The sequence below is a fragment of the Schistocerca americana genome, chromosome 9, assembly GCF_021461395.2.
Source record: "Schistocerca americana isolate TAMUIC-IGC-003095 chromosome 9, iqSchAmer2.1, whole genome shotgun sequence".
Lineage (NCBI taxonomy): Eukaryota > Metazoa > Arthropoda > Insecta > Orthoptera > Acrididae > Schistocerca > Schistocerca americana.
In genome coordinates this window covers 4,001,064-4,026,748 of record NC_060127.1, presented here as the reverse complement: position 1 = coordinate 4,026,748, position 25,685 = coordinate 4,001,064, and the positions used below count along the sequence as shown (strand labels likewise).

The 25,685-nt window shown below is 44.9% G+C and overlaps 1 protein-coding gene across 1 annotated transcript in view; it reads right to left on the bottom strand.

Moving 5' to 3' along the window:
- Nucleotides 1-9,984: 9,984 nt before the first annotated feature.
- Nucleotides 9,985-25,685, bottom strand: part of LOC124551188 (luciferin sulfotransferase-like) — a 37,277-nt gene continuing 21,576 nt past the window's right edge. The window contains exon 4 of the mRNA XM_047126177.1: nt 9,985-10,665. Within this exon, the coding sequence (XP_046982133.1) occupies nt 10,357-10,665 (309 nt within the window). The 3' untranslated portion in view covers nt 9,985-10,356. The remainder of the gene's footprint in view (nt 10,666-25,685) is intronic.

Sequence of the window (25,685 nt, the reverse complement as noted above, 5' to 3'; positions counted from 1 at the left end):
TCATACTTTGCACTTTAAGAAAAACAATGACAGTGGACATACATGAAAACACGCGCTGTGAAATAGGCGTCAAAATATCACGTTTCTTGAAGAGATTTCGGCAGGACGTTCTAGAATTAACAACAGGTATAACTGTCTCAACACTCTTCTTTATTCAAAAATTACTATCCCTCTACGTTGAGTTTCTCCAAAAAATTGATTCCATAGGTCATTTGTGAATGGAAATACGAGGTCTGTTCAAAAAAACACCGAAACTTTGTCCACAAAATTTTTCTACTTGTACCTTTTGCTTATTGTGCATGGCTCCTTTGAAACACTCTCCTCCACGATTGATACACCGCTCGCAACGCCGTTTCCACTTCGGGAAGCAGTCTTGGTACGCCTATTGCTGGATCGAGCGAAGCGACATCTGCAAATTTTCTTGTATCTCGTCTGTTGTTGCAAATCTTCGTCCTTTCAGCAGCATTTTCAACTATGGAAACAATAAACTCCCCAGGGCCTGGTCTGCAGAGTACGGAGGATGGGGCAGCACAGTGATCTTGTTTTTTGTGCAGCAGTCACGCACCAACAGGGATGAATGTGCTGGAGCGTTATCATGCTGCAAGAGCCACGAATTGTCTCGCCACGTTGCAGGCCGTTTCCTTCTGACATTTCCTCGCAGGCGTCGCAACAGATTGTGCCTGTGGCACGAATTCGCGATGAACTAATCCTCCAAAGTCGAACAAAACTGTCAGCATGGCTTTGACATTTGACCTGACCCGACGAGCTTTTTTTGGTCTCGGAGACCCTTTGCCGACACTTGGTCTGAAAATCATAACCGTAGACCCACGTCTCGTCACCAGTTGTGATTCTCTTAAGGAACATCTCGTTCTCATTTGCGCGGTCCAAAAGCTCTTCACAGACTGCGAGGCGAAAGTCTTCCTGGTCTCGACTCATGAGGTGTGGGACGAACTTGGCGGCAACACGATGCATTCCAAGATGTTGTGTACGAATTTCATGACATGTTGAGCTGAAATGTTACGTTCTTCTGCATTCTCTCGGACAGTCAGTCTTCCATTGGCACGCACACTTTCGTCGGCGTTCGTCACACGAGCGACGTCCGTAGACGACGAAGGGCGTCCTGAACGAGGCTCACCTTCAACTTCTGTTCGGCCATTTTTAAACCGTGTGAACCATTCGTATCATCGGGTTCGCCTTAAGCACTATCACCGTAGGCTTCCTGCATCATTTGGTGTTTCTCTGCAGAAGTTACCTTTGAGTTTCTCGTAAAATCTGGTGCAGACGCGCTGCTCCTCTAACTCTGCCAATTCTCTAATTGAGTGACACAACGTTCTACTTAATACACCACAGAACAGTAACTAACAGACATACAGCAGTGGAACTTCCGTCAGTCATACATTAAACACTGGCGTGTACTGGGGTGCCAACCGCTTTTCAGCCCCTAATTACGAATGTTCCGGAATTTTTCGAACAGACCTTGTTTGTACGAAAAAAGTAAAAACTAGTTGCTTTTTCCACCTTCATAGCAGCAATCGTGCGTACTATAAATATAGCACAACTAAAGTACTCCATTAATCCCCGGGTATGCGTTTTCAAGTTAAGGTAGCGGTCCATCTGTAGTACCAAAAACGTAAAACTATCTACTTCATTGTTTAAGAATATTAATTTTATGGTCAGTAGAGTCCTATTAGAAGTTCTTCAACAATAATCCATTTGCCTTGAAGCATCTTATGACGTTTCCATATATTTCATTAGCTGTCTTCTCAGATGAAAGACTGGCGCTACATTTTGTTCCTGTTCTTGCATCATTAGCGAAAAGAACACAATTTTTATCTTCTGACAATTGTCCTAATATATACACTGAAGAGCCAAAGAAGCTGGTACACCTGCCTAATATCGTGTAGGTTCCCCGCGAGCACGCACGAGTGCCGCAACACGACGTGGCCTGGACTCGACTAATGTCTGGAGTAGTGCTGGAGGGAATTGACACCATGAATCCTGCAGGGCTGTCCATAAATCCGTAAGAGTACGAGGGGGTGGCGATCTATTCTGAACAGCACGTTGGGAGGCATCCCAGATATACTTAATAATGGTCATGGTGGCCAGCGGAAGTTTTTAAACTCAGAAGAGTGTTCCTGGAGCCACGGTGTAGCAATTCTGGGCGCGTCGGGTGTCGCATTGTCCTGCTGGGATTGCCCAAGTCCGTCGGAATGCACAATGAACGTGAATGAGTGGATGTAGGTGATCAGACAAGACGCTTACGTACGTGTCAGCTGTCAGAGTCCTATCTAGACGTATCAGGGGTCCCATATCACTGCACACGCCCCACACCATTACAGAGCCTCCACCAGCTTGAACAGTTCTCTGCTGACATGCAGGATTCATGGATTCATGAGGTTCTCTCCATACCCGCACACGTCGATCCGCTCGATACAATTTGAAGCAAGACTCACCGACAAGGCAACATGTTTCCTGTCAACAGCCCAATGTCGGTGTTGATGGGTCCAAGCGAGGCGTAAAGCTTTGTGTCGTCCAGTCATCAAGGGTACACGGGTGGGCCTTCGGCTCCGAAAGCCCATATCGTTGATGTTCCGTTGAATCGTTCACACGCTGACACTCGTTGATGGCTCAGCACTGAAAGTGTGCTCCCTGCCGCCGTTGGATAAGCAGCTGAGCAGCAAGTCGTATACTCCTAGCTCACTCATTTGTTACATAGTTTAATTCTTAATTTCTTTGCGTGTTTTTGGTTCTTGCATTGTTTAATTCATAAATTTCGGGCGTATTATAGTATTTGAGAGTGTAGCATCGTGTTTTAGTACCTGAATAGTGTAATTTCGCGTAGTCGTTTGTCTACTGTTTTGTTTTGAACGGCCAGTGTCGGTTGGTCGCAGTCAGTGTGCTCCCTGCCGCCGTTGGATAAGCAGCTGAGCAGCAAGTCGTATACTCCTAGCTCACTCATTTGTTACATAGTTTAATTCTTAATTTCTTTGGGTGTTTTTGGTTCTTGCATTGTTTAATTCATAAATTTCGGGCGTATTATAGTATTTGAGAGTGTAGCATCGTGTTTTAGTACCTGAATAGTGTAAATTCGCGTAGTCGTTTGTCTACTGTTTTGTTTTGAACGGCCAGTGTCTGTTGGTCGCAGTCAGTGTGCTCCCTGCCGCCGTTGGATAAGCAGCTGAGCAGCAAGTCGTATACTCCTAGCTCACTCATTTGTTACATAGTTTAATTCTTAATTTCTTTGGGTGTTTTTGGTTCTTGCATTGTTTAATTCATAAATTTCGGGCGTATAATAGTATTTGAGAGTGTAGCATCGTGTTTTAGTACCTGAATAGTGTAATTTCGCTTAGTCTCCTTCCGCCGCCGAGCAGTGTCAGCAGTACGCAAGTAGCAGCATTACTGCATTTACTAGGCAATCTTGTATTTTAATAACCGTTTAAATTTTGTCGATTTGTTTGCGCTCTCTGTAGATTAGTTCAGACGTTCTTAGCAAAACAGTTTTTAGCATGGATAGGGACTGCAACTGCTGTGTTCGGATGCAGGCTGAGTTGTCATCCCTTCGCTCCCAGCTTCAGGCAGTGTTGGCTTCGGTCACACAGCTTGAGGCTGTTGCCGATGGGCATCACTGTGGGGGTCGGGATGGGGGTTTGTCGGGGACGGCCAGCTCGTCCCACGCAACCCCTAATCGGACTACGACTGTGGTTGCCCGGGATACTGCCCGCATTGAGGCTGATCCCTCACCTGTGGTAGAGTGGGAGGTCGTTTCAAGGTGTGGCAGGGGGCGAAAGACATTCCGGAGGGCTGAACGGAAAGCCTCTCCAGTTTGTCTGACGAACCGGTTTCAGGCTCTGTCTCAGGCTGATACTGATCTTCGGCCTGACATGGCTGCTTGTCCTGTTCCAGAGGTTGCCCCTCAGTCTGCAAGATCCGGGCAGTCGCAGAGGGTGGGCTTACTGGTAGTTGGGAGCTCCAACGTCAGGCGCGTAATGGGGCCCCTTAGGGAAATGGCAGCAAGAGAGGGGAAGAAAACCAATGTGCACTCCGTGTGCATACCGGGGGGAGTCATTCCAGATGTGGAAAGGGTCCTTCCGGATGCCATGAAGGGTACAGGGTGCACCCATCTGCAGGTGGTCGCTCATGTCGGCACCAATGATGTGTGTCGCTATGGATCGGAGGAAATCCTCTCTGGCTTCCGGCGGCTATCTGATTTGGTGAAGACTGCCAGTCTCGCTAGCGGGATGAAAGCAGAGCTCACCATCTGCAGCATCGTCGACAGGACTGACTGCGGACCTTTGGTACAGAGCCGAGTGGAGGGTCTGAATCAGAGGCTGAGACGGTTCTGCGACCGTGTGGGCTGCAGATTCCTCGACTTGCGCCATAGGGTGGTGGGGTTTCGGGTTCCGCTGGATAGGTCAGGAGTCCACTACACGCAACAAGCGGCTACACGGGTAGCAGGGGTTGTGTGGCGTGGGCTGGGCGGTTTTTTAGGTTAGATGGCCTTGGGCAAGTACAGAAAGGGCAACAGCCTCAACGGGTGCGGGGCAAAGTCAGGACATGCGGGGACCAAGCAGCAATCGGTATTGTAATTGTCAACTGTCGAAGCTGCGTTGGTAAAGTACCGGAACTTCAAGCGCTGATAGAAAGCACCGAAGCTGAAATCGTTATAGGTACAGAAAGCTGGCTTAAGCCAGAGATAAATTCTGCCGAAATTTTTACAAAGGTACAGACGGTGTTTAGAAAGGATAGATTGCATGCAACCGGTGGTGGAGTGTTCATCGCTGTTAGTAGTAGTTTATCCTGTAGTGAAGTAGAAGTGGATAGTTCCTGTGAATTATTATGGGTGGAGGTTACACTAAACAACCGAACTAGGTTAATAATTGGCTCCTTTTACCGACCTCCCGACTCAGCAGCATTAGTGGCAGAACAACTGAGAGAAAATTTGGAATACATTTCACATAAATTTTCTCAGCATGTTATAGTCTTAGGTGGAGATTTCAATTTACCAGATATAGACTGGGACACTCAGATGTTTAGGACGGGTGGTAGGGACAGAGCATCGAGTGACATTATACTGAGTGCACTATCCGAAAATTACCTCGAGCAATTAAACAGAGAACCGACTCGTGGAGATAACATATTGGACCTACTGATAACAAACAGACCCGAACTTTTCGAATCTGTATGTACAGAACTGGGAATCAGTGATCATAAGACCGTTGCAGCATCCCTGAATATGGAAGTTAATAGGAATATAAAAAAAGGGAGGAAGGTTTATCTGTTTAGCAAGAGTAATAGAAGGCAGATTTCAGACTACCTAACAGATCAAAACGAAAATTTCTGTTCCGACACTGACAATGTTGAGTGTTTATGGAAAAAGTTCAAGGCAATCGTAAAATGCGTTTTAGACACGTACGTGCCGAGTAAAACTGTGAGGGACGGGAAAAACCCACCGTGGTACAACAACAAAGTTAGGAAACTACTGCGAAAGCAAAGAGAGCTCCACTCCAAGTTTAAACGCAGCCAAAACCTCTCAGACAAACAGAAGCTAAACGATGTCAAAGTTAGCGTAAGGAGGGCTATGCGTGAAGCGTTCATTGAATTCGAAAGTAAAATTCTATGTACCGACTTGGCAGAAAATCCTAGGAAGTTCTGGTCTTACGTTAAATCAGTAAGTGGCTCGAAACAGCATATCCAGACACTACGGGATGATGATGGCATTGAAACAGAGGATGACACGCGTAAAGCTGAAATACTAAACACCTTTTTCCAAAGCTGTTTCACAGAGGAAGACCGCACTGCAGTTCCTTCTCTAAATCCTCGCACAAACGAAAAAATGGCTGACATCGAAATAAGTGTCCAAGGAATAGAAAAGCAACTGGAATCACTCAATAGAGGAAAGTCCACTGGACCTGACGGGATACCAATTCGGTTCTACACAGAGTACGCGAAAGAACTTGCCCCCCTTCTAACAGCCGTGTACCGCAAGTCTCTAGAGGAACGGAGGGTTCCAAATGATTGGAAAAGAGCACAGATAGTCCCAGTCTTCAAGAAGGGTCGTCGAGCAGATGCGCAAAACTATAGACCTATATCTCTTACGTCGATCTCTTGTAGAATTTTAGAACATGTTTTTTGCTCGCGTATCATGTCATTTCTGGAAACCCAGAATCTACTATGTAGGAATCAACATGGATTCCGGAAACAGCGATCGTGTGAGACCCAACTCGCCTTATTTGTTCATGAGACCCAGAAAATATTAGATACAGGCTCCCAGGTAGATGCTATTTTTCTTGACTTCCGGAAGGCTTTCGATACAGTTCCGCACTGTCGCCTGATAAACAAAGTAAGAGCCTACGGAATATCAGACCAGCTGTGTGGCTGGATTGAAGAGTTTTTAGCAAACAGAACACAGCATGTTGTTATCAATGGAGAGACATCTACAGACGTTAAAGTAACCTCTGGCGTGCCACAGGGGAGTGTTATGGGACCATTGCTTTTCACAATATATATAAATGACTTAGTAGATAGTGTCGGAAGTTCCATGCGGCTTTTCGCGGATGATGCTGTAGTATACAGAGAAGTTGCTGCATTAGAAAATTGTAGCGAAATACAGGAAGATCTGCAGCGGATAGGCACTTGGTGCAGGGAGTGGCAACTGACCCTTAACATAGACAAATGTAATGTATTGCGAATACATAGAAAGAAGGATCCTTTATTGTGTGATTATATGATAGCGGAACAAACACTGGTAGCAGTTACTTCTGTAAAATATCTGGGAGTATGCGTACGGAACGATTTGAAGTGGAATGATCATATAAAACTAATTGTTGGTAAGGCGGGTACCAGGTTGAGATTCATTGGGAGAGTGCTTAGAAAATGTAGTCCATCAACAAAGGAGGTGGCTTACAAAACACTCGTTCGACCTATACTTGAGTATTGCTCATCAGTGTGGGATCCGTACCAGGTCGGGTTGACGGAGGAGATAGAGAAGATCCAAAGAAGAGCGGCGCGTTTCGTCACTGGGTTATTTGGTAACCGTGATAGCGTTACGGAGATGTTTAATAAACTCAAGTGGCAGACTCTGCAAGAGAGGCGCTCTGCATCGCGGTGTAGCTTGCTCGCCAGGTTTCGAGAGGGTGCGTTTCTGGATGAGGTATCGAATATATTGCTTCCCCCTACTTATACTTCCCGAGGAGATCACGAATGTAAAATTAGAGAGATTAGAGCGCGCACGGAGGCTTTCAGACAGTCGTTCTTCCCGCGAACCATACGCGACTGGAACAGGAAAGGGAGGTAATGACAGTGGCACGTAAAGTGCCCTCCGCCACACACCGTTGGGTGGCTTGCGGAGTATCAATGTAGATGTAGATGTAGAAAGTTGCAGCAATTTGCGGAATGGTTACACTTCTATCACGCTGAACGATTCTGTTCAGTCGTCGTTGGTCCTATTCTTGCAGGATCTTTTTCTGGTGCCAGTGTTGTCGAAGATTTGATGTTTTATCGGATTGCTGATATTGACGGTACACTCTAGAAATGGGCGTACGGGAAAATCCCCACGTCATCACTGCCTTGGATATGCTGTGTCCCAACGGTCATGCGCCGACTATATGACCACGTTCAAGCTCACTTAAATCTTGATAACCTGCCATCGTAGCAGTAGTAACCGATCTACCAACTGCCTCTGACACTTGTTGTCTTATATAGGCGTTGCCGACCGCAGCGCCATATTCTGCCTGTTTACGTATGTCTGTATTTGAATACCCATGACTATAACAGCTTCTTTAGCGCTTCAGTGTATATACATCAATGGACCCAAATTAGAGTACCACGTGTGGTTGTTTCAGATTCTACGGTGTCTACTGCTATGTGGTCGATGTGGAAATGATAGATTCCGCTCCATGCCTTGCAAATAAGATAAAATTCAGGAATCTACTGTGTCTTCTATTCCATAATGTTTTAGGTTTTGCACGAGGACATCATGGGTTACACATCCATAGACATAAATAAGAATAAGCGCACGTTTATGGGAAGTGACGATTTATTTATTTATTTAGTTAGGCTGAGGATGTTCATTTCAGCTGAACGGAGTCACTACATGCATAAATCACAGAATTCAGGTAAGTAAAAGAAAACAAGTATTTTTAGATAGTGTACACATACAACCAATGAAGAAACTCGAAACCCTTTATTTAAACTATGCGAGGAGTTGCTGTACAGGAAGAAAGGTCTGTAGAAAAATATACTCTGAACACCTAAGCCATTGAACTATCGCAACACACACCCCACATTTGCAAACCACCTCTTATGGCAGAATCACCATCCTGCTGGCCTAAGAACACCAGTAAGCAGCAATAATAATACTTGACTCGATATTTCGGGGATCCAACTGGCCGAAATATCGAGTCAAGCTGATTTTAGGATACGATAGCAAACCCGAAGAGACTTTCAAGACTTAATACGCCGGGAAAGCCTATGTAGTCACAGCAATAATAATACCTAGACAGCTTGTGAGGTGTGCATGTTATTTTGGTAAATTCTGTTTCTTACGTAGATATCGATGTGCATAGATCACACAGAGGTAAACCATGTAACTGAGTAATCTTTGACTATTGCTACAATATCTCTGTGTTGCTACACCGCCTCCACCTGAGAACGCTAGAGAAGCTGCACGCACTCTGAGCCGTGTTGAGCAGCAGACGTGTTTTCAAGAATGGCCAGGAAATTTTCTTTATAAGTGTGATATAAGATTGATGGAATTGGCGTTCGAATATTTTCATAGATTATTTTTGTGTTTTTCTGGAATGTTGAGAGATTAATGTAAGTATGCAAGCGTGTGTCACTATTTTGTGTTATTGAGACTGGAGTAACGAAGCTCAGATAGCAGGATTGTTATAAGAACTGCTCTGATAGGGCGACGGGATTCCCCTTACTTAAAGTCATTTTATGTAAATATTATTCTGAACATTCACTTGATTTTTGAAGCATGATTTTTGAATATGAACTTTTGAATGCGAATTTTGTCAGAATTCATTTCATACCAGTTAAAATTTCCATCCTTCATTCAGTTTATTATGTACGTGTGCACAATTCATTCCGTAGTACGTAATTTTCAGTTGTAGTTTTTTGATGTTGCTTTGCTGCTGCATGCTGTGCGCTGCTTTCAGAAATCTGCAAAAATGTTTGTCAAGACACAAGGTACGTGAAAATACAGTTTAGGGCCACGAATTTCTTTGTAATTTCAGTCGCACATTTATTTCGGAAATTAGGTTACATTCAGGGTAGCACTGCATTTGTATAGAAACAGCCAGCTTTAGTTTGTAGACAGTGTTGAACAAATCACATTGGTCCTTAGTATGACTCAGTGTAAGCCGAGGTTTGCACAGTACAGTTTAAGTTAGGAATTAGTTTGTCCGGTAATCAGTTTTGGGAAGCTTTGGTTGACGGATTCAGGAAGATTCACTCAGATAGAGGGAAGGAAACAAGTGGTTAAGTTAAAGCTAATACCCACATACCACAGCCGAAAAAAATCCGGTACAGTAACTTTAAACGGCAAAATTGACACACGCCACCTTTCTTTGTTAAGCACATAATTTATTTGAGGTGATAAACTAGGTCTAAAATTACCGATACAAGTTTGCCTGCATAAAGTGTAGACATGAGGGTGAAACGCCTTGTGAATCACAGAAAGCGTATAACGTAATATAAGGTAACATTCAAGTAACTATTATTATATTTTTAACTTGCTCAAAACTGTTGGTTTCAGACCATAAATTCCGGGATGTATCCCTGTTATTATATTTATCATACTCAGGAGTCCACAAACTGCTTCTTTCAAGTACTAAATAAATTTCTCACAATCCATATTTTGCATGCGTAAACGTCGCCTGATTCGACCGAAGAAACTAAACTTATCTGAATTCTGCTGACCGTCGTCCGAAGTCTTTACATTTGGCCACTGAGATCGGTTGCGCCGAGACTGCACGTGTATTGAAAATGCCCCCCATGTGGTAGCCACTGTGACCAGAGACTCGGCGGTGCACACAAGCGGTGTCTCGACATTCGAAAGTTGGGAATTGACACAGAATTCATCAACCGACCACGGCATAACAGCCGGGACAATTATAATGGACATTCGAAAGTTGACCGAGTTGTTTATGTTCCATCAGGGGACCACCAACATTCCACACATCGACACCACATCTGTCGGCATGGTGACTGTCTTTTGTTCCATACTGGGACTGAGTAGGTTAGTAACTAAAAGTCGAGTTCTTAATGTAATCCGATGCACCAAGAATACCGAGGATATTTTACACGCATTGCCCCCACTGGAGGACCAGAGTGGCTGCGGTGCCCTGGGACTCAGAGGGGCCCCGAGTAGCCGGTGCCGCGCACGTGGTCGCGGATCCACTGGTCGAAGCGGCGGTCCATCTCCGGCGACATGCGCCTCCTGGAGGCGCCCACCCGCCCCTCGCGCATGAAGCTGAGGCCGGCCGGCGCCGGCGGCAGCCGCAGCCGCTGCCGCGACGCCTCGACGACGCCGCCGTAGTTGGTGGCCGGGTTGTCCCTCATGCTGCTGAAGCTCAGGTGCTGCTCCAGCTGCCGCACCTGCTCCTCCGTCACCTCCTTGTCCAAGAAGGCGGCCGTCTTCCGGATCACGGCGCCCAGGTCCTGCGCAGACAGACAACAACTGCTGTTGACTCTAGCTTCACCGTGTGTACCTCAAGGCTCCATTGTAGGTCCATTTCCAGTAGAGGAAATCAGTATAAAGACAGGCTTCCACAAAAGTATTAGTACAATATCTGAAACATGTATGTATCGAACTTATTATGAAATTAGTAGATACATATAACACATAAAGAATCGAGACGGAATTACATAGTTAGTTTCATAGCACAAGTAACAAAACCTTTGCATTTTCTGGATGGAAATCAGTATAAGAGAACTCACTGTTCTGATGTGCCCAGTACGTTGTCCTCGATGGTGAGTGTTCATAGGAGGTGAGGGTATCATCTGGAGTGCCCCAGGGAAGTGTGGTAGGTCCGCTGTTGTTTTCTCTCTACATAAATGATCTTTTGGATAGGGTGGATAGCAATGATGCTGTGGTGTACGGGAAGGTGTCGTCGTTGAATGACTGTAAGAGGATACGAGATGATTTGGACAGGATTTGTGATTGGTGTAAAGAATGGCAGCTAACTCTAAATATAGATAAATGTAAATCAATGCAGATGAATAGGAAAAAGAATCCCGTTATGTTTGAATACTCCATTAGTAGTGTAGCGCTTGACAGAGTCATGTCGATTAAATATTTGGGTGTAACATTGCAGAGCGATATGAAGTGGGACAAGCATGTAATGGCAGTTGTTGAGAAGGCGGATAGTCGTCTTCGGTTCATTGGTAGAATTTTGGGAAGATGTGGTTCATTTGTAAAGGAGACCGCTCATAAAACACTAATACCACCTATTCTTGAGTACTGCTCGAGCGTTTGGGATCCCTATCAGGTCGAATTGAGGGAGGACATAGAAGCAATTCAGAGGCGGGCTGCTAGATTTGTTACTGGTAGGTTTGATCATCACGCAAGTGTTACGGAAATGCTTCAGGAACTCGGGTGGGAGTCTCTGGAGGAAAGGAGGCGTTCTTTTAGTGAATCGCTACTGAGTAAATTTAGAGAACCAGCATTTGAGGCTGACTGCAGTACAATTTTACTGCCACCAACTTACATTTCGCGGAAAGACCACAAAGATAAGATAAGAGAGATTAGGGCTCGTACAGAGGCATATAGGCAGTCATTTTTCCCTCGTTCTGTTTGGGAGTGGAACAGGGAGAGTAGATGCTAGTTGTGGTACGAGATACCCTCCGCCACGCACCGTATGGTGATTGTGGAATATGTATGTAGATGTAGATGCTCTTGCATTGCCAGTACTTCCTAATTACCTCAGAAATCTTCGGGATTGATTTTGTAGGAGTTTCGTACTTCTTGCAACGAAATTGTCTCCCACTTTTCTCGTATCGCTCTCGTCAACTCACTAACTGCCTCATGGGGTTCAAATTCGGGCTATGTGCAGGCCACGGCAAGACATCGATATCTTTATCTTCAGACCACTTTTTGATTGCTGCAGAAACATACACAGAGGCACTATCTTGTTGAAACATTAGACTTTTGTCCCCTAGGTCCACAAATATTCTGATCAGTAGTGTCTCTAGCATCTCGGTGTACATGTTAGAGTTCATTCTAGCGTTCAGCCAAGCAGTGCGTGATTCGGCTCCAACGCAGAAATCTGTCCAAATCATCACACCTCACCATCAAAATTTCTGCTCGTTCTTACCTGCTGCTCTGTTCTCAGTCGATGTGAGTAATACTGAAATCCATCCTGTGCATCTACAGAAAGCTTCTTCTCATCACTGGTGATCACTTTATGCGATTGAGCAAAATCCAATCCAGCCTGTTTATGTCTGGTTGTAAGAGCAGATTCTGCAGTCACTTCTTGAATATAAGACGTTTGTTATTTGACAAAATTTGCAATGCACGTCTAGCAGTTACTGGCAACTGCAAATCAGCAACAAGTTACTCTGCCCAGAGTAACCCTTTCTGTGCCTCAGATAATTTCCTACTTTGCCCATATTTTGTGTTCTGTCCATATTGTACTCCGAATCTAACGAAATTATCAATCACCGTATTTCAACAGTTCTACTTCTTGAGAATTTGACAATCAGAGAGGCCCATTTCCTTGCACGTGCCGATTTTTCCTATTTTATCACACGAGAACTGTTTCCCCTGTGCCAGTACAAGAATCATGGCTTATCCATGTAACACGCTCTGTCACTAACGGTGTCTGTTTCCCAACTGCAGTAAAGGCACATACGCACACACTAACATAGCACAGAACTGAAGGCCTTTATGCTGAGTTCCACTCTCAGCCATCTGAATCGTTGATGTCTTCCTATATCTTGTACTACTTGACAAACCAGAATAACTCGAAAAATAAGCTTCACACGAAAAAATGTGTAGATTCCAAAGTTGATTATTTTTTAGGGGGACATCTGGTGCTGCTAAAATTAGCCCGCCACCCCAACACCCTGCAGGTGGGGCGGGAGGCATCTTTAAATTTTCAAATGGGAACCCCCGTTTTTTATCGCAGAATCAGATTCTACTTAAAAATGCTACGTACATTTTGTGCTAAACATTTGTTTTGATTTTTGACAGTTGGCGTTGTAATTCAAGAAAATCCATGTTCTCATTTATGCGTGGAAAATGGTTACGGATAAATAAAAAATACTTATTCATTTCGTAAATTTTGATTCGCTAAAACCAGCTAGTCAGATGATTTGTTTGATAATTAAAAGATATGTGGCTTCATGGACATGAAACAAACAAATCTTATCCGAATCTGCGGAAAAAATTAATACAGTATTTGGGTCAACATTTGTGAAATTGTAATTCTTCTCTCTCAAACCCCTCCCTCTGGGGAGAGAGGGAGAGTTTTGTATCACAAACACAGTCCCTTTGACTCTTCAGAGATGTCACTAAACCGGCCCAAAGATTTAAATAAACATGCATGAGCAGCACCTATTAGACGGAGGGGTCCGACAGCCGATCAGTTCCAGTCATTCCACCAGGTAGGAGGTACACGGCTCGTGTTGTCTGTAGTTCAACCATGGCTAGACGGTCAATCGCGCCCGCATTGTTACTTTGTGCCAGGAAGGGCTCTCAACAAGGAAAGTATCTAGGCGTCACAGAGTGAACCAAAGCGATGTTTTTTTGACATGGAGGAGATACAGAGAGAGGAACTGTCGATGACATGGCTCGCGCAGGCCGCCCAAGGGCTACTACTGCAGTGGATGACCGCTACCCACGGATTATGGCTCGGACGAACCATGACAGCGACGCCACCATGTTGAATAATGCTTTTCGTGCAGCCACAGGACGTCGTGTTACGACTCAGACTGTGCGCAATAGGCTGCATGATGCGCAACTTCACTCCAGACGTCCACGGCGAGGTCCATCTTCGCAACGACGACACCATGCATCGCGGTACAGATGGGTCCAACAACATGCCGAATGGAGCGCTCAGGTTTGGCATCACGTTCTCTTTACCGATGAGAGTCGCATATGCCTCCAACCAGACAATCGTCGGAGACGTGTTTGGAAGCAACCTGGTCAGGCTGAACGCCTTAGACACGTGGTATAAGACGTATTTTCCGACCTCCTAAGAAGATAACGGAGATGCCACGCCCTATTAAGGACAGTCTCGACCTCAGGATTTACAACATCCCTTGCGAGTGCGGAAGCAGTTACATCCGCACCGTTGCCGACTGCTGTGCAGAACATCAGCGGCATACTGAAGACAACTGGAGAAATCTGCAGTTTCTGAGCAGAGCATCACAAAGAAATACAAAATACCGTCTGACGGAACAAAAGTTTTGTTCCAGGCTCCTACGTACTGAGATTCTGTAATTAAAGAGGCTTGTCACGGCACACAATAGTAAGGGCTAGAAATAAGGGAAACTTTTTATTAGAACTCGCTCATCTTGCAGCAGACAAATACGAGTTATGCGAGAGGCAGAGGCAGAAGCAGGAACCGAGCTATTATGTCCCAAATGGATCAGGTCGACGACGCTGTCTGCCCAATGAGGAATAAATATTTAGCTGAAAACAGGCAGAAACTGTATCTATTTCATAACAGCACATAGCGAGGGACCGGTACAGCAGTTAACAGCCTGTTAAGTGAATGTAGGAGAGTAAGGACACATTGTGTCAAAGCCACACGCCGGCTCCCTTTAAATACCCCAGCTCTTGTCACGAGTTGATCACTGGTATCGAAGGCACTGACAGTAACAGCACTCAATTCTGCGATTATGACACTGTAGTGGATCTATGTATGTCGTAGGTGCTCCAGCACAGTCTGCGAACTGGCCGATTATGTACTCGAAATGATGCCCTTCGCTCATCGCCGCCTACCCTCTGCTGATGGAGGAACTAACTGTCTTCCGACAACATCACACCGCAGGGTGCTACCAGTACCGGAGTTGAACGCAGAAGGCAGCGACAGGGGCTCTTGGGGTCCAGGTGCCTGTTCTACGCTTAGGCGCCTTCGGGTGCTCAAACCTACCAGTGGCAGGGAGGGGGTCAACCGACCGCACGACTACCGACACTCTGTACATCGCAGATGGGTCATCGAGGGTCATCGTAGAATCCCGAGTGTGAGAGAGTACATTCCACAGCCAGCGCGAGAACCACTCGAGTCGCGGCAGCCGCCGCGCCTCCGGGGTCGCTGACGTCACCACGTCCAGGGAGTGCAGACGCTGAGCTGGACGACAACACGCACCTGGACTAGCGACAGCTGACTTCACGCACAGGTGTCTCCGTTCGAGCCTCTGTAGAAAGAAGAATGTGTGAGAAGAACTTCAACTGTGACAGCGGACACAATCTCAGCAGTACGTGGGAGCGAGCTCTCGATGCAGAGAAGGCGCAAAGACATTCGCCGCTATGTTTACCTTATGACGGGGGCGGTGTTGCCAGCAGCGCACAAGTTGACACATCTGTGGCGGCGTTACCGACCAACTGCATCCCGCTTACGGGTGTATGAGGGCATCACAGCAGCTGTTTTAACAGTCAGTGTCCGCAGCTCGTGGTCTCGCAGTAGCGTTCTCGCTTCCCGCGCCCGGGTTCCCGGGTTCGATTCCCGGCGGGGTCAGGGATTTTCTCTGCCTCCTGATGACTGGGTGTTGTGTGATGTCCTTAGGTTAGTTAGGTTTAAGTAGTTCTAAGTTCTAGGGGACTGATGACCATAGATGTTAAGTCCCATAGTGTTCAGAGCAATTTGAGCCATTTTTTTACAGTCAGTTGTTTCTGACGAAAAAGATTGAAGTAAACGACCAAAGCTCGAGAATTCACCCTGAGCGGACGCAGCAACAAGTCCTAGAATGCTTTGTACATCAATATTTCAATATATCTGCGAACCTCTTTTTCTCAAGTTACTGAATAATATTTCCTGGATTTGTATTTATACTCTTCCTTGACTATTCGGACATTCTTTGCCATCTTTTCAGTGCTACTGCTGCTACTCAATCAGTGTCTTCCAATTTTACGTACTTTTTACCACGAAATGTACCTGCCAGACAAACGCTATTGTAGAGACTAGAAATTATTCACTGAAACACAATAATTTGGAATCAAACAGTACACATGTATTAATGTTTTGCAATGTTTATAAGTGTGCTATTTCTGCTTGTTTCAAAATTAAAGAATCTACTGATGGCGGCTTATTGTCGCTGAAACTACTTTGGGACTAAATAAATAAAAAAATGTGTTTTGCATCAAGGCGGATCCACTATCTCACATTTTCGTGACACAGAGAATTAGTGATGATATTCCTGGTACATGCGCATTTTTCTTTATAAAGCTTGTCTTTTAGAGAATGCGGGATGCGTCTGACTGAATATTTGCCCTCATGGATGCTGTTATAAGGCTTCCAGTTTCCTTTAAAATTACTTTTTGTCGATGCAAGAGTTATTAATTGTTGTGTCTAGACAAGACAGTATAGATACAATGAGAGGAAGCCGAAAGGCACGCGCTTAAACTCACGCAGGCTGGCGTGAGGTCTGAAACAGGATACGTAATGAATGCTATAAAGAAAAGTACGTAGCTTCTGGAATAATTGTAGAACATCGCTCTTGATGATACATGCTTCATATAATAACATCAATTGAATGCAGCGCCTTGCTAGGTCGTAGCAATTGACTTAGCTGAAGGCTATGCTAACTATCTTCTCGGCAAATGAGAGAGTCTTCGTCAGTGTAGCATCGCTAGCAACGTCGGCTGTACAACTGGGGCGAGTGCCAGGACATCTCTCTAGACCTGCCGTGTGGTGGCGCTCGGTCTGCAATTACTGACCGTGGCGACACGCGGGTCCGTCGTATACTAGCGGACCGCGGCCGATTTAAAGGCTACCACCTAGCAAGTGTGGTGTCTGGCGGTGACACCACATTAATATCTGACAATAGTACTGAAGTATCAGATACTTATTTGTTTACATAAGATAAATTTACAAATTTCCTCTCCCTCAAGACGTTTCTGCTTATGCAGGTCGTTCACAGGGCCTCTTCCAAGCTCCTCTTTTCTCCCACGATCTAGCACCTATCATTTCCCGCCATTACAGTCCTCTTCGGTTCCCACCTCTCCATCTTGTTCGCAGTCTTCCAATTAGTCTTCGGCCAGATTCTATCCATTCTAGGGCTCTCTTCGGAAGTCTTACTTCAGTGTGGCCAACCACTTAAACCTGTTAATCTCCACAGTTCGTTTTAGGGGCTCCATCTCCATGTGCAGGGTGTTTCGTTCCTTATCCTGTCCCTTCTCGTATTACCCAGGATGCCTTGTAGAGAGCGTATTTCTGTTCCCCGTATTTCACTCAGGCCTTTCTTTGTCCAAATACAACATTCTGACCCATAGATCAAAATTAACAAATAATATGACTTGTAAATCGTGGTCTTGTATTTTACAATTTCTAATTACGTCCGAGACACAATAACAAAATATGGAAGAGTTTTCTGTTTACTCAGAAGTTTCGTCCCTGATGTTTCCTTTCTTAGATAATTTACTTCCAACATACCTGAAAGCATTTACTTCTTTAATAATTTTTCCACAGTAAATTGATCCTTCATTTTTACTTTTCATTTTCATTATTTCACTTTTTGTTAAGCTTATATCGGTGCCTGCTTCTTCAATTACTCTCTGTTAGGTATTTATTTGTTCTTCCAATTTCTGCCCATTTTCTTCCCAAATCATCACATGATCTGCACAGGCTATGATTTTCATATCATCTGCTTTTGACCCTTGCTGAACTTTCATTATGAAGTTGTCCACGACTATATTAAGATGCGCTGGTGAGAGCACACTTCCATTCCGAACCTCTCTGTCCGCCATAAATCATTCGGATTTTCTGCAGTGTATTATAACGCAATTCAGGCATTTTCTGTACATGTTTCTGATTCTCAGCTGCAGATAACAAGTCTGACACTTTTATATATGTTGTATAAACGTTTCTGTGGAAGACATATCGCGATGTATGGAAAGCCCTCTAGTGGTTAAGTTCTTACGATCGCAGCGCGCCTACGTATCATCCTGGCGGCCGACCCAACAGAAGGCGCTGATAATTGATCTGTCTTGTCTTCAGTTGTCATATAGACATTTTATCTTTCTTAGATCATTTATAGGTTGCTACAGGCAATGTATTATGAATATTTATTTTTGACCGTAAATTCACCATAAAAGTGTTAGACCTGTTATCTTTATATATTCCCTTTTAATAATTTTATATGGGTTACTGTATTCGTCTTTTACTGTATCGCAATTGTTTTCTATAATAGTTATCAATATTTCAAAGTCTGCTACATGTACTTTACCTAATGTGTTTTTATCAGATTATGTTTCTTTCGTAAATGATGACTACATCTGATCCCACAGTAGCTACATCTATGTAGGATGTAGGCAAACAGATTTCTGGTAGCCAGTTGGAAAAATGACTGTGTGGACGATGTGGCCTGTTGTACACCTTATTTTAGATCTATGTGACAATGCTGTGCTGAGTATATTTCTATGTTTTGACGACGCCATTACGGCTTTATCGCATTAGGACATGGTGTAGAACACGTACGCTTTACCATATTTTATCTGTACATCTCCCTGGTTGTATGATAGTATATTGTGATACGTAATGCTGTACTGCCCACTAGGTGTATATATTTTTATATTGTAGATCTGAAGATGGTCATTACTGACGGAAACCGGTCACCGTCAAAGGAATTGATATTGTGATCAAAGACTGGAATAAAAAACATTTGACAGTATTGTATCACTGTTCATATTCGCAGCTGGTGTTATTTCTTTCGTTTCCCTTTATTTCATCATGTGTACTTGTTTCTCCTGTCCTTCATACAGTTTTTGAAGGTATGATTCCCATACTGCCAACAATTCTTCCTCCTGCCACACGGTTTTCCTTCGATGTTTATGACTCCTGAAATATTTTCTTTTTGAAACTTCCTGGCAGATTAAAACTGTGTGCCCGACCGAGACTCGAACTCGGGACCTTTGCCTTTCGCGGGCAAGTGCTCTACCATCTGAGCTACAGAAGCACGACTCACGCCCGGTACTCACAGCTTTACTTCTGCCAGTACCTCGTCTCCTACCTTCCTAACTTTACAGAAGCTCTCCTGCGAACCTTGCAGAACTGGCACTCCTGAAAGAAAGGATATTGCGGAGACATGGCTTAGCCACAGCCTGGGGGATGTTTCCAGAATAAGATTTTCACTCTGCAGCGGAGTGTGCGTTGATATGAAACTTCCTGGCAGATTAAAACTGTGTGCCCGACCGAGACTCGAACTCGGGACCTTTGCCTTTCGCGGGCAAATAATCTTTCTATTTTCTTTTTGCTCCCTTCTGTTGCCTAAAAGGCGGTACAATATCTTCTTGACATCAAAAATGGTTCAAATGGCTCTGAGCACTATGGGACTTAACATCTATGGTCATCGGTCCCCTGCAACTTAGAACTACTTAAACCTAACTAACCTAAGGACATCACACAACACCCAGTCATCACGAGGCAGAGATTCTTGACATCCTTAAAATTCTCTTCTATTTCTTTTGTGAGTTTTGGCAAGACATCCACTTAGCCGATGCTATCATTTTCCTTGCTGCTCTGCTTAGTCGTTTCCATTTCTCTCTGTTACGCTCCGTTCTGATTTTGAACCATTCTTTGCATGTGTTATTCTTTTTCTTGACAGCTTCTGCAATTCTCTCATTCCACCATGGAGTAATTCTGTGTCTGAATTTTGTTGATTTACTTCTTCCATTCTTCCTCTAAATCCTCTCTCTTCTCTTAATCTTGTCCCTATATAACTCTTGGGTTTCTCTACGTTTCCATCACTTGATTTTTGCCTGTCTTTTTGTCCCTGTGTAACTCTTTTGAATGTCCTCAATATCCCTACAAACAGACTGTCGTCTCCATCGAGATTAATGCTTGGTATCAGTTTCACTCCTGTCAGGCATCTTCTGATTCCTTCATTTCTGATTATATATCTATTGTGGATTTCTGTTCGAAATTCCAAATGTATCTGGTTAAGTTGTGACTGTCTCTTTTCTTATACCATCCATTACTAATTAGTCATTTATACCTCATTATAGTAATTCCTCACCTTCGTCATTTCCGCGATCTTCTCCGTGGCTTCCTACGTTTGATATCCTCTTCAATCATTCGCAGCTCTGCCACTGAAGTCACGCACAACACAGTCTTGTTAGATGTCACAGCATCTTCCACTTTAGTGATAAACTCTTATTCTCGCATGTTTCGCATTCTATTTGATGAGCATAGACCTGGAATACATCAAGAATATTTTCCTCCCATTATTATCTTAAGTTTACTTATTCTGCCACGTTTTCCACATTCACTACTTTGTTCGCCAGTTCTTTAACTATTATTACTGCAACACCATTTCTTCCTCTGTCTCTTCCTGGCCACCACAGCTGGCAACCTTTTCCCAGCAGCTCACTAACAGTCCCTTTCCGGTGATGCAGTGAAGAAGTGGGACTATTAATATTGTTTCCTTAGCAAAGGACGCAAGAAGCCACGAAATCGCATGGATCATGACAGAAAGGGAAGTACCAATAATGGGACCATGCTTTTGTGAAAATGAGAACAGAGAGCTGAGATTCGCGATGAAAAACAATAGAATTTACTACCACCTGGCAGTGTTCGAGGCGGGAATGTTTAAAATAAATCTGAAATACTTAGCTTTGGTTGCAGGATGTATTGGAGGAGGGACTGATTAATTAAGAAGACACTAATAATCTTAGTTCTCACTTTAATACGCGGCGGAGAAACATACAGCCACTTCGTCATAACAGGTCCCGTGTGCTAACTTCGCAACAATTTACAAGACGACCGACCACGGCCTCAGCCAACGAGATATTTATCCTTTCTCTTCAGTTAGCTCATATGCTTTCACTCTCATAAAATTAATCACATTTGCTTTTATTACTTCGAAATATTCTTTTTGCGTAATTTATCGTATCAGGAAAAGAAATCTGACGCTTTGGTATCGGGAAGTTTACGTGGGAAAAGTTTAGAGATAGCGAAGCAGTTCTCACGCTAATCCGCCATGGCTGCCTAATGGCCGTTGCAGTCGGATAAACAAGCGATATGGCGGCCAGCGCTGCACAGCGGTATCGCGTAATGAGCGCGGCTCTTATCTGGGACGGTGTCATTCAGGTGTGTCCGTGTTCAAAAGCTGTGCATATCGATGTAGAAGTGTAAACAACACGTGGGAAAGACGTTTACTGTGACGCCACGTTCAAAACGAGGCAACAGAACTCACAGACACGCGCTCCTGCCCTGCCGGTGGCCCAACGAAGGTCCTTACATGAACGCTAAAGCTGTCATCATGAAGCTTGCAAGAACACCCCCCGCCCTCCACACACACACTCACACACACACACACACACACACACACACACACACACACACACACTTGTACCAAACCCGCAGTTTAGCCAGTGAGTATGTAGAGGATGGTGTAAGAGATATAAAGTATGACTGGCCGTGCTCTTCCATCTGTGTTTTGCGGAGACTGAGGCAATCCGTCCTTGGAGTATCTCAGAGCGCCGTCTTGTACTGGTAGTATCATTTCTGCCTGTTTTGCCGAGAAGCTCTCAAAGTTTATGTCGGTCGCAAAAGCAGTATCAGCGCCGTGAGGTTCTCAGTAAAGTGCAATTCTTCTTCCTGTGATTCTAAGTGATGAAGTGGGAAGCTATATTATTTGGAGTAATGTTCAAAAGGGATACTATTATGATGTACTTATTTACTAAACACCAGGTGATAGTGATTTAACTGAAAATTAATTATTTGCTGAGAGCACCGTCTTACGACAGAGCTATGTAGATCGGGAGCAGCGGCTGTGGAGCGCAGCCTGTACCTCGTACACATACTCGTGGTACTTCGTAGCCGTCGGTGCATTTTCGTTAGCTTCAACGTTATTCATTTATTTATTAAGATGATCGATCTCTGGCGTAGTAATACTGTTGTAAGAAAATACTTACTATCCGTAACCGTCTCCCAATACCTTGGAAGAATCTACTTTTATTAGCAAATATTTATGAAGCCCTTCTTGCTTCGCTCCACAACCACTGTGCTCTCCCTACTCTCGTAAAGGCTGTTGTCGTGTCCAGCCACTGCGCCTCACACCACCCCCGTTCACCCGCAACGCCATCCGGTCCACCGGCTCCTTCAGCCGGCGTGGGCACTGAAATCTTACTCCAGACTGTGTGCGTTCTGCGTGATACCTACAGACGCGAAACGTAATACTGGAAAATAAAGAAATAAAATGTGGCTCGAACAGAATGGGTACCTCAGAAGCTGTCACTTCGTAATGTGAGCTGTGCAAGGCAATAACACGCGGATACCGCATAACACCGCATGTATACGGCGGGGCAGGGAGTCTAAATGTCTCTTCAGGTACACCGCACCCGGCTGGAGCCACTGACTGATGGCTGGTTCTTGCAGAGCTACCAAACTGCGGGTATGATTACTGCTACACCTCTTCCGCCATTCCTTATAGTCCCAGACATTTTCTATGAAATTAAGAGAAGCCAACTTCGCGGGCCAGTGCAGTCGCGACAGCGTACTCGTGTGTCAATCGAGATAGAAACGTAACACACACACACACACACACACACACACACACATACATACATACATACACCGTGAGCCTAAGAAGAAAGGGCAACACTTGGTCACCGAGGACGTTGAAACTAACACCCTGGTCTCTGTGGACAGTAACCTGGATGAGCTGACCCCGAGCCGTAGTGCGGAACTAACCCTCAACCCGCCCCCCCCCCTTCCCGCCACCCCAAACGTGTGATACGCGATTGCGGCCTAAAAAAATGGTTCAAATGGCTCTGAGCACTATGGGACTTAACATCAGAGGTCATCAGTCCCCTAGACTTAGGACTACTAAAACCTAACTAACCTAAGGACATCACACACATCCATGCCCGAGGCAGGATTCGAACCTGCGACCGTAGCGGTCGCGCGGTTCCAGACTGAAGCGCCTAGAACCGCTCGGCCACCACGGCCGGCGCTTGCGGCCACATTGCGGGTTAAGCATCTCACTCAGCCGCTTGTGCCCTCGGCATGTCACATCGTCTGAAGAAAACAGGCGAACCTTCGACTGGTCGGATCACACTACACAGCCCCCCCCCCCCCCCCCCCACCTGTCTGCCACTGTCAGCTTTCTGTGTCGTTTAACCCACTAAAGTGCGACCAGTGCTTTCACGCCGTGTTACGTGACTGCAAGTGGTACACCATTCCGTGTAGACACTGCGGCGGCGCGGTTCCTTCCGTCCCTGTAGGGAAGCCGAGCAAAACCTACTGTACTTCGACGTGAACCAGGTTGCAATTAAAGTCACTGATCTACGTTCCGGGAGAAAGTTTTCACACGAAATGAAAGGTTGGAAATTATGTCCTTAATTAATATATTCTGAAACTTTAGGTGAACAAGTATCACTGCCAAGCCCGTGCTAGTCTTAACACAGTCACTCACAATCCCTTTCACTCACGTTAGCAAGTTTATGGTGTTGCATTTCCCGAAAACGTAATAGCTACAAAAATACGTATTGTTTTTGGTTGAGAATGCTCGCCAAATATTAAGTCTGTCGGTACCTAATGCAGTCATAGTTTTTTAGCCACCGACCTGCTCAATACACCACGCGGAATTTATGTCTTTTCTTGTCACAAAATTCACTTAAAAATTCCGAAATTTCTACACACCCATCGGAATAATGATGCCGTCACTTTACAGCACTTTTGATGTATGAAACACTGCTAGATCCGACAACTTATCATTTCAATTGGAACTACTACTACACACGTCCGAACTGTTTCATGGCTAGGTTCCGACTCCTCTCTAGAATACTCTAAGTCTTCTCTACCAGCAGAGAAAGGCGCGCAAAGAATATTGCTTTACCATTGGTCAGTTTGCTCAACAGCCAATAGCAAAACAACATTCTCCCGCGTCAGTCCGCGCTTTTCATCAATAACCAATCGCAAAATAGTAAACCTAACGACTGCACTTTTTACCGACGTAATTATCTAATATGCTGAAGTTCTGTTTATGCATAAGGTTATTTACTATTGTTATTTATACCAGAAATAATTTTCCCTTTACCATCAACTTACTTTACAAATCTATTCTACAAAAATCCCCTTTGTCCACATCCATACTTCTTCGAAATGTTCCCACACTAAATCCCACTACATAACTCGTTAAACTATTATCTTCATATTAACCTTAAACCGCACTCACGCATCATTCATGCTACTAAAACCCATTTATAACATTTTACATACACAAAAAGACATAATAACGCTTTATGAAACTACTGAACAGTTTATGAAAAACATTCTATTACTTTAGTGCACTCTAGTGGGCACAGTCGAAACTAAATCACAGTCCCCTATCCAATATTGACCTCTATCGGCTGATACATAAACTACGTGCGCGTCCAGTCTCGCGTCACCGTCTGTCACTATCCAGCTCTGAGACACATCTCCCGCTTAACCGCCTCCAAGGTGGGATCGGTATACGGCGCTACGCCTCAACACGCTGGACAGTCCTCGTCACGGACACGTCCAAACAACATACGGGGTACGTCTTCAGGCTTTCGAGGCAAGGCGTTGTCATCTTGGAAAACCGGGTTTTCTGCCGTTAATCCGCGTCGTACTTTCACGATATTTCTATCGGAAAGCTCGGAGTCTCCATCAGGTGCTCCCTGAGGCTGAATCCTGCGTGGAGCGGGTCCCGTACTTACGCCTGCGTGGTGGGTACTGTAGGACCGTCGACAACAGCTGTATGGACCACCAACGGCGCACCAGGCTCAAACAGGCTTCCGAGTCAACTATAGCGGAACATTGATCGGAACTAATTCATTCGATGAATTAGGATGATGTCAAGATTCTGACACAAACACCCAAGTACTGGGACAACGTTATTAAAAAATCCATCGAAATAAAGGTCACGCAGAATCTTATCATCCGGAACACGGGATATCAGCTTAGCTCCGCCTGAAACCCGCCTCTCTGTTCCCTGAAGATTCAATGGAGGCAACACCCAAACTTATGGCAAATAACTTTGGAAAAGGTCGTAAATGACCTGGCACAACCAGCACAGGGAAGACGGTTGTATTCCAGGTGGCAAGTCAAGTATCTGAGGAGCGTCATTTCGAGAACGAACGGCAGATTGAATGTCGGCGGCCAGAAAATAACGCGACAGCCGGCCCCTACCCCCAGGCATAAATATGTACCGGACCCGTTTCACGCAGCTGTGGCCTGGTTTCGCAGGTTTTCCTTCTTGGTTGTTATGGTGAATACCGGAGCTTTCCCCCCCAAATGTAGTACAAACAAATTCCCAACAGGGAGACATATCACCCGTCTTTTTCCCCCTTGCTGACAAAAGAGTGAAATAAACAGAGTCGCAACAGAACAAATTAGTTACAAGCAGTGTCTGACTAGCGTAGTGAAACACTGAAACAGCTCACCACCCTCCAGAAAAAACCGCTGGATTCAGCCTCAGGGAGCACGAAGATTGCGAGTTACGAGATAGAAATATCGTGTAAGTACAACGCGGATTACCGGCAGAAAATC